The 9,769-nt window shown below is 39.2% G+C and overlaps 1 protein-coding gene across 29 annotated transcripts in view; it reads left to right on the top strand.

Annotated features, from left to right (window-relative positions):
* LOC308160526 (neurexin-1a) overlaps positions 1–9,769 on the top strand; it is a gene marked incomplete at its 5' end in the record, with an annotated part of 306,372 nt that overhangs the window by 250,520 nt on the left and 46,083 nt on the right. For 23 of the 29 annotated variants that reach the window (XM_080534441.1, XM_080534442.1, XM_080534462.1 and 20 more), the window contains 2 exons: positions 3,152–3,241; positions 4,920–5,239. In XM_080534441.1, the coding sequence (XP_080390567.1) occupies positions 3,152–3,241; positions 4,920–5,239 (410 nt within the window). The remainder of the gene's footprint in view (positions 1–3,151; positions 3,242–4,919; positions 5,240–9,769) is intronic. The other 6 variants (XM_080534460.1, XM_080534459.1, XM_080534455.1 and 3 more) reach the window with 1 other exon arrangement.

Here is a 9,769-nt window from a genome sequence, read left to right as displayed (position 1 = left end):
GATTCCACTGAAGTAATGAAGGTTCATGAGTACTGACCCCCTTAAAACTACCCATCCAATACACAATCAAGCTTAGGCTGCTTTTTTTGTCAGTTTCTCTGCATCTTTTTCCCCTTTTCAATGGATTTCAGAGTCAAAGGTTACAAGACAGCATCATTCTACATACATAATATGCTCTTTACCTAACATACAATGGAATATAGTGTGCATACAGTGGATACATAAACTACTGTACATCAAGTCATATTTATATGCATTTTATGTGAGTGTGTACACGATATGGTATAGAGTATGTGTCAGGCGGCCAAGTTGACAACGCCGCTATAGCCACCTAGGTTATAGCCATCTAGGAGTTCAACTATCTAAACAAAAGCACAACAAAGAGTTTGTTTTGGGAGGGAGGAGCAGTGTCTGAGATACCAAGAGGAAGCAGATGCTGGAGCAATTTAAAAAAACGGACACTTTATTTAAATACAATTACTCTTAAAATGTCCTAATCCTAAAAAAAATCCTAGGTCCTGTACAGTCCCCCACCTGGATGCCAAAGACTGGCCAGTGGAAATGTTCACATAGCAGTCTTAACAATTAACCTAGCAGCACAGGGTCGTATCAAGGCCCGGTGGAACGTGATCTCTTGTGGGGCTTACAGCCTCCAGGCTGCTTCATCCAGACCTGGAGGAAAGCCACCTATATCCGGGTAGAGAGCAGTTTCCCAACCCCCAGTTTCCCAAACTCTCATCGGTCCAGCTGTCGCTCAGCACTGTCGCTCAGAGTCCATAAGGTAATAGTGTGGCGGGTTGAAGAGGCATAGCTGTCAAAAATAATCAAATCATAGAAAGAAAACTACACTGACTGACACAATAGCAACCAAACCCACAATGCCGAAATATACCACTGCAACTCAAATAAACACAGCAACCTATGAAAAAGGTAGCAAATCTGCAAACCACTGCTACATATACGAAATATAATTCACAGCGAACCCAAGTCACACCACACAAACTCAAAGCAGTTTGAGTCCAGCCTGTGACATTATGCACTCGCTGCGATAACGCGGGCCTTGCGGTCTAAGTGAAACGGTGGTGATACGACTGCCTCAGGTCTCTTGGTCTCTTGACTGTATCTATATCTCATCCTGTCGGTAGAGTCGCTCCATATCAGGACACAGTCCATTAATTCTGTCAGCATGGCAGAGGTTAGCAGGCCTCTGTGCCCTGCGTTTTGATCAGTATCCTCAGTAAGGACAGAGGGAGCCTCTTCTCCCCTGGTGCATGGATGTCTCCACATTAAGAACATCACCGTACCTTACCCCACCCCCACCTCCCTCCCACTCTCACCCTGGGTTGTGAAGACAGATATATCAAGTATCTGTATACCTTATCGCCTAAATTAGACTGACATGATTAACACTAGAACATCCGTGCCTTTTTTACCTACTAAAAGAGCCGCCTCGGGGGTCACCTCTTTACAATGCTCAAGCTGCTATTTACACACAACGACCACTAGTTGTCCGCTTGTAAATTAGCCTGCTTCCTACACAGAAAAAACGGCAAAATAGCTTTATACTAGCTTATCCTGATGTGATTTTGAAAATGTAAGGATACTGGGTGGTAGAAAGCACATATCTAGGAAAAGTCATGAAAGGAGGGTCCTGAACTTTGATCGAGTGCAAAGATATAAAATGTTTCTTTACTCACAGGCGTCAAATGACCCCTCATGGCTGTTCTAGTGTTAAAAGAAAGAAGCCAGACATTAGCTTTGGATATGAGTCACAGGGATGACCTCTTTCCACCGTCCCCCTCAACCCTTTCTCACTGAGGCCGTTCTACAAGACACTTCCTGTACTGGTAGTCCCCTGAACCATTAACTGCCCACACAGAATGAATGTAGCTGGTGTGACAAAACATTGTCAAACTGCCGGAAGAATGGAGCCTCTGAATTCAGTCTCTGAAGACAGTTCTTGGGTAAAGGTAGTCGGAGACAATGCCACTGTACTACTTCTCTAAAGAGGTTATTGGCCTTGACAAAATGGTGATGCAGAGTTTACCTCATCAATGCAGTCCCTCCATCCTTCTTCCATTTGAAATCGTTTAGTATGTATTCCTCTACTCTTTCATTCAGTTAAATCTTTACCCCCTGGGTGTCACGTAAAACAGAAAACCTTTTTTTATATATATATTTTTTTTATTCAAAGCAGCAACTCAATGTCATCCCTTCAGGATCTCAAGCACCTTTTTTTCTAATCCACAGAGGAACAGGATCTTTTAATGTCCTAACTAGATTGAAATGCACTTTCATGCACCTCCATGCTTTGCTGAGGTGTGTCTTTTGAGTATTTTCAAATGCATTAAATCTACACTGCTAAAGGGAACGTTGCTTGTGAGATGTTGGACATTATCACCTTCATTTGCATTCTCAACACAGACCTCTCAATAGAGTATGCAGATGAAGTGATGCTTTTCTAGTAGTGACGTTTTCTTGACTCTTAGCTATTGTCAAAGCCTTCATTCCCTATTTGAAATAAACCCTTCAGAATGACACTGTATATACAGTATGTGCACCTGTTTGATGCCTAACTCTGTTTTATGTCTTGATACCAAGTATGTTAACTGCTGAATCTTCTGTTAAATTGTTAGTCTGCTTTTTTTTAAATGGGGTAGGGAAATGTAAAGATGTTATAGATATTTCGTTTTTTCTTCTAAACCCCAAAATGTGTGCAAAAGGTTGAATGTATTCACAAACCATTAATACAATTGATTTCCCTTCTGAGAATGTATAACTAGCTAAAAAAAGTCTGCCAAAAAGAAAGAGGGAAAAAGAAAAATATGTATTGGAAATCATTTTGGTGAGAGTTCTGTTATGGGAATGTTTCAATTTGTGATTTTGGTTTGGTTTATAACATAACTCTATTAACCTAGATGAAACTTCAGGTTGATAATTCTCGATTAATATAGGAATAATTTGTTGGCTAAAATAAAATAAAATGATTGAGTGAAGTTTGGTCAATGAAGTGTTGTAGGTAACATTGTTTTTTAAACATCCAAAACGTCCAAAAACTTGTGGCAGTTGTTTAGCTCAAGCATTAAGTATTAACATTTAACCTTTGACCTTACAGATTTTAACCAATGAAATGTCTCTTTAAACTTTAAAGGCAACAATGATAACGAACGCCTGGCGATTGCTAGACAGCGAATCCCATATCGACTTGGTCGAGTAGTTGATGAATGGCTACTCGACAAAGGTAAAAACATTGATTAAACTTGAAATAAAAATAATTTCATCATAACCAAGTAATACTCTGTAACCAATAAACCTATAAAATAAATGTTCAGTTAAACTAAATAAAACTAAATCATTTAAACAGTAAAATGAAGATAGTGATATTGCTCACTTTGCATAATAATGTATTCTTTTTAGAAATGTCAGCTGTTTAATACGTGTTTCCTGTCAACTTCAGGTTAAAGGGACTGTAAATATACATCTAACTGTACTTATTGAAGTAATATGAACACTGTTAAAATGTATATAAATTACTATAGCATTGTTGTTATTTGCAGTAAATATCTAAATGATAAATTAAAAAGTCCAGTTAAATCGTCCAGTTGATATTTGTAGTGATATTTGATACACATATATACAGTACATGTATATGTTTGTTTTATTATGTGAACTACAGTACACTGATTAAACTGCTAGCAATGATAAATAGAGTGCAATATTAATTGGCATCAGAAATGGAGTCCCTTTAACAGACATTGTAAATATGTAGGGAATGAAGAACAAGTACATGTATTATAAAACACAAAAGTGCATGTCTTTTGTAACTTATAAGAACCAAGTTGTATCTCCCGCTTAGAATGTGTCATGATTCTTCATAATTCTTTATGTTTTTTGTTTAATTTTTAATGGAGTTATCATGAATGACTCTTTTTGTTAAGTGTCTCATCATATAATTTATATATGTTATGTTATAGTTACAGAGCTTGCTAAAAGGCAGTCTTTAGCTGATGGTAAAAATAAACAGAAATTGTTTGGGAACATTTTAGTTTGCAGAACACTTATTAGGCACCAATTGGTGGCTTATAAGTGTTAACAAGTAGCTAATTCGACCATCATTTGGTATTAAAAGCCATTAATTATATTATGCGTTCAGTGTTTTCTTATTTTCATGTAATTAGTCATAATTAGTTATGAATTAGTAGCTAGCCGGTTAGATGTGATTTTTAAAATCCTACTGCATTGCTTAGCCGGAAAAGGCTAAGGAAATATTGGTCAATTATTATAAGGAAAGTTACTGTTACCCAAACAAACTTAAAATAGTACTATAGGTGATTTCCAAAACATTTATCTGAACAAGTTGTAAGACAATTATAATGGAATAGTATTGAATGACATATTTTTCAACAGAAGTTCCACATGGACACATTGTCTTACTTTTCAGATTCCCTTCAAGTGTTGAAGCATTACATTCAAGACTCTTGGAAATAAATCAATCACAGTTTAGTCCATTGCTGTTAAGTACCGTAATATGTCAATATTCAAACATTAAACATGATTAATGATTCCACCCTGTTGTTAAATGGACATGATTGTCCTTTAAGCAAGGCTACAATGATTTAAGACAACATATTTTGTTGTTGTTTTTATTATTATTATTATTATTATTATTATTATTATTATTTTATTATTTTCCTTTGAATCTGCTTTTCATAGGCATCCCATCATTATAACTGCAATAAATTACCAGAGGCTGCCTCTAGCAATGGGTAATTTATTGCACTCATTAGCCACTGGGCAAATAATCTGTCCTTTTTTCAGCGCGATTATTTCTCATCACTCTTTTTTTCTTTTATGTCTCAGGGAGCAGCTAGGTCTGAGCTTCAACATTCTCGTATATATGTAACGTTGTTTTCCTACAGGGAGGCAGCTTACTATCTTCAACAGCCAAACCACTATACAGATTGGGGGCTTGGACCGGGACCAGAGTCGATCCTTTCAGGGCCAGCTCTCAGGCCTCTACTATAATGGCCTGAAGGTGTTTAACTTGGCCGTAGAGAGTGATCCCAACATCCGCATCCAGGGTAGCGTACGGCTAGTGGGCGATTCACCGTCCTCCATTACGCCACAGTCGAGCGCTACAGCCAACCGCTCGGAGACGTCCACCTCCATCATGGAGATCACCACCACCACAGCCTCCAACAGACGGGTCAAGCAGACCACCCCACGGGAACCTCAGCAGGTCAGAGAGCATAAACTCTTGATCTTTTCATTCTTTATTCACTGTTGTCAGTGCATGTGTGGCATTTGGGTGTTGAGTTATTTACTTCTTTTTTTTGGTTCACTTGTGTGTTGTGGTGGTTTTCGTTATTATTATTATTATTATTATTATTTATGCCTCATTACCAATGTTTACTAAGAAATACTTTGCATGCAGACAAGCTGACCAAATGTGCACACTGGATATTCTCACCACCAACATTATGAATCACTTTTCTATGTATCTGACTTCGGAAATCGGAGCAGAGAGTCGTAGCATATTTCTCATTTCGATAGTGACCCCAGTCACTGTTCCCAATGCTGCCATGACATTAAAGGTACAACCTGCAATGAAATGTGACATATTACATTGTAGAAGAACATGGCAAATACAGTACTGCAATACATTCTGGTCACAATATCCAATCATAGTTGGTGCAAATCATTATTCTAATTAATAGTTTCAAAAAAGTGATTGAAGGTGATTTACATATTGGCATCTTCATCAGTTCATACAGATAGCTTTTGCTTTTGAAGACCTTGACTGCCAGAACACTTTTCAAGTAGCTTAATGAATAAGTAATTGCCCAAAGGGCTCTTTTTTAAAAGAAATGCCATCATATTTATTCACAGACAGTAGTATTATTGCCCACTTGGTCATGCTCAAAGAGAGGACATGCTGTGTGTTAGTATGCTGCATAGTTGTTGCCCTGTGCATAGTTGTGAATGTGACAATGTTTTGTTATTTTCCTCTAAAGAAACCGCCTTTGAATGGGAGGCTTATTGCTTTTTATTGACCTTAACAATGAACACAATTGGAAATGACGTGCATGCAGACAGGCAGAGTAGATGTCTGGGACTCATTTAGGTCAGTGAGGATAGGGGAATAGCAAAGATCCCTTTGTATGCCCTTCTTAGGCGAGACATAAGTACGTATGTGGGGTGCCTGCCTCAAGTGGTGTTGTCATGAAGCAAAAGATGAAGGTGCTCAGCCTAGAGGGCATATCCTGGCTGCCTCTATGCTTAAAAGAACAAATAAAAGACAAGAGGCAATGAGAATCCAGGCAGTTGCGCTTAAATTGTTATACATTCAGAGAGCCCTGCAGTGATTTCATGTCTTGGAAGAAAAGATAGGGATCTTGGTGGAACATTGAACATTGAATCACTTTCATGCCAAACTGATGGACCGGGGCGGAGACCTAGTCTCTCTCCCTTTGGGGATATGTGCACTGGGCTTGAAGGAGACTTTGTGTTAATGCTAGATCAGAACGAGTTAAAGAGTCAGATGTCAGTGTAGGAGCCTCACAAACCGGCTGATTCGTAACATACAACATGAAATAGGCCCATCACATCTTTTCTGGATTTATTTGTATTCTTTCTTCAATAGCCAGTCACATGGAATTTGATGGTGATGGTGCTACTGCTATTAGACGTTATGTGTTGAAATGTTTGTAGCGATATAGATAACCTTTTAGTGATACCCGCTTATGGCAAGCTATTCTACCTCGCTTTTCGCTACATTGGTGTCAGAAGTTGGATGGTGCCCAACATTAGAGTCATCAGAGAGGCATGTGAGGGACGTGAGGCACTTGGTATCCTGTGAAGCGTGAGGGCACACTATCCCAAATGGAGGGGACAGTGTAACAATGCTGTGTAAAGGCCTGTTAGCAGCTCCAACTCTCTTGGTTTGTAAACGCACGGTCGTGATTTCGATACCCGCTTAGGGCAAGCTACTCTACCCCGCTGTTCGCTACGATACATGATACGACGTACAGGGGCCAAAAGAACAGTCAAATGCAAACAGTAGACAACTACAAATGACTTGTTGAATAATGGCAGTAGAACTGTGAAAATCATCTTTTTCTTCTCATCATTGCACATGGCATTTAAATATTTCTGACTGATTCATGAAAGGACATTCAACGTGAACTCACTGTGCCAGAGGGGAATGTTATTGGCCTGAACTGCGCTCTTAGCTTCGTGAGTGCAGTGTCCATATAGCCTATAATATAGCCTATAATATAGCCTACTGCTGAAATGCGCAGAATCAACAGAGAAACATTATATCGTTATGAGTTCATAATATGCCATTTCGCAGACACATATAATTCATGTCTGACATAATTTTTATGAAGTGTCCATGAAGACATGATTTGTTCTAAATTAATGTTCTCCGAGGGCATCATTTTGAATTTCTCCAACCAGACAATAATTTGTACCAAATTAACAAGATTTCATAAACAAGCTGGTGGTTGTTTTGCCAAGGTGAATGATCTGAAATAAAACTCTCTCGAGCTATTGTAGTACGCCTACAACATCGTCACACCGGAAGCCAATTTCTAATCTCTGGCCTACTGTACAGATTCTAATTTTTAACTAAACGTTATTGCAATGGTTTTTATTAGAGCTGCCTATTTTGACATAAGGGACAATTTCTGTATTGGGCCTTTTTTTGTCAATGGAATTGGAATTGGTAATGGTGTAGTAAACATGCCCACAGCAGATTAATAATGGCTTGGAAGAGTTTCTTATGAATTCATTTTATTGTTAAAAGTTAGGATCATTAATTCATGGTTGAACAAAACTCCCTTCTGAGAAACAAGTGTGAAGCTAAGCTATCAAAACAAATCTAGAGACAATGTTGTAAGCAATACCAGCTACACTTGGCAGATATTATACAGATCAGGCCTTGTTTTGAAACTAGAGCTTCTCGCATCGGCTCACTCTCCTTTTGTAATTTCGTCCATGAAGGGTACATTGACATTTACTTCATGATCAGGTATTCCAGCGACCTTACCTGCGTACCTGAGTTGATAAGGTATTCCACAATGAATGTCTATTCCTGACATTTTCTCTACCAATGATATTAGTACAACTATTTCGGGCTTAAGTCCCTTTACACCTGACATTTTAGGAACGCAAAAGTAAAATGACTTTTGAAACCCTCCACCAGCGAAACCATGTACTTATATGTCTCTTTAGATTAGGGTTCAGGACAATAAAGCAATATAATCTTTCAAAATAGTCACAGTTATTGTTACAATATCACATAAGCATATGATAAGCAACCCAGATACCCATTGTCCCCCAACAAGTAATTTCAGTGCTCAGTTCTTTTGTGAGCTCCATTACGGGTCAAGAGTTCAGAAAGCCTGTGTGTGTGTGTGTGTGTGTGTGTGTGTGTGTGTGTGTGTGTGTGTGTGTGTGTGTGTGTGTGTGTGTGTCTGTGTGTGTGTGTGTGTGTGTGTGTGTGTGTGTGTGTGTGTGCGTGTGTGTGTGTGTGTGTGTGTGTGTGTGTCTGTCTGTGTGTCTGTGTGTTTGATTTGTGTTTTTGTGCCACGTCACACCAAACACCAATTTCACTAGAAAGCTTCTTACAAGAACATTCTCATTCTAATTAATTTCTGGCTCTGCGACATTTGTTTAGACAGTATTGCAGCAAATGTTTTGATGGCGCTCGGTACAATATATGAGTGTGCTGTGGGGGATGGGTGTGTGTGTGTGGGGGTGTGTGTGTGTGGGGGTGTGTGTGTGTGTGTGTGTGTGTGTGAGGAGAAGCTGGAGAGGGGGGAAATAATCAAAGCAAGTAGATTTCAATCCTATTATTCCCTTCCATTTCATAAATATTGATCCACAGAAATAGTTTTTCCCAAAATTCAGCATGGCCCTTGATCCGTGGCAAAAGCCTTTAATGCAATGGAAAGAGCAGACTAGTGGCTTTAATTGTGTCTCTTATATGGAATTATCATACATTGCTACAGCAACCACCTGATTGGAGGAATGGAAAAAGCTTGTTAAGACTAATTTGTTCATCAATTAAAAATGAAAACAGTCTATTAAAGCTTGTACATTGTCCATTATAGCTACAGTACATACAATATGGACAGGCCCTACAGGACATACTGTACTACAGCAAACGAACAAATCTAACTGCATTCGAATGTGCGCATACAAATGTACTCTAAAGAGGTGCACACTAAGTGCCAAAAGTATTGTATATAAATATGTATGCAGCACCTTTCAAGATGGCTTCATATAGGCTATATCAAAAGCACATAGCCAGTATGCTACTATTCTCCCACCTCATATAAGGTGAAATGTCAGGTCGGTTCATTGTTGCAGAAGTGCCATTAAGCGGGATCTTAAGAGTGGGCAGAATAGACAAGGCCGGTCTTATACCGGTAGGTACAGGATAAAAACGATGCATTTGTGTGTTAGCCCCTGTGTGTGTGTGTGTGTGTGTGTGTGTGTGTGTGTGTGTGTGTGTGTGTGTGTGTGTGCGCGTGTGTGTGCACATGTGTGTGTGCGCACATGCGTATGTGTGTGAGTGTGAGTGTGTGTGGTTAGCCTGATGCATTCATTCGGGAGAAGGTCAATTGGTTAAATAGCTTTTTCATGAGAGTGAAGGAGAGATGAGGCGAGACGGGGACATGTGCTAAGGGACGTTCCTCCGAGGACTCTCTGTTGTGTTCTGTTCTATGTGAGTGGCCTCCCATAGAGAGGCTGCTTCCTT

This window comes from Nansenia antarctica (genome assembly GCF_963989245.1).
Source record: "Nansenia antarctica genome assembly, chromosome: 1".
Taxonomy (NCBI): domain Eukaryota; kingdom Metazoa; phylum Chordata; class Actinopteri; order Argentiniformes; family Microstomatidae; genus Nansenia; species Nansenia antarctica.
This window is presented reverse-complemented; position numbering and strand designations above follow the sequence as displayed.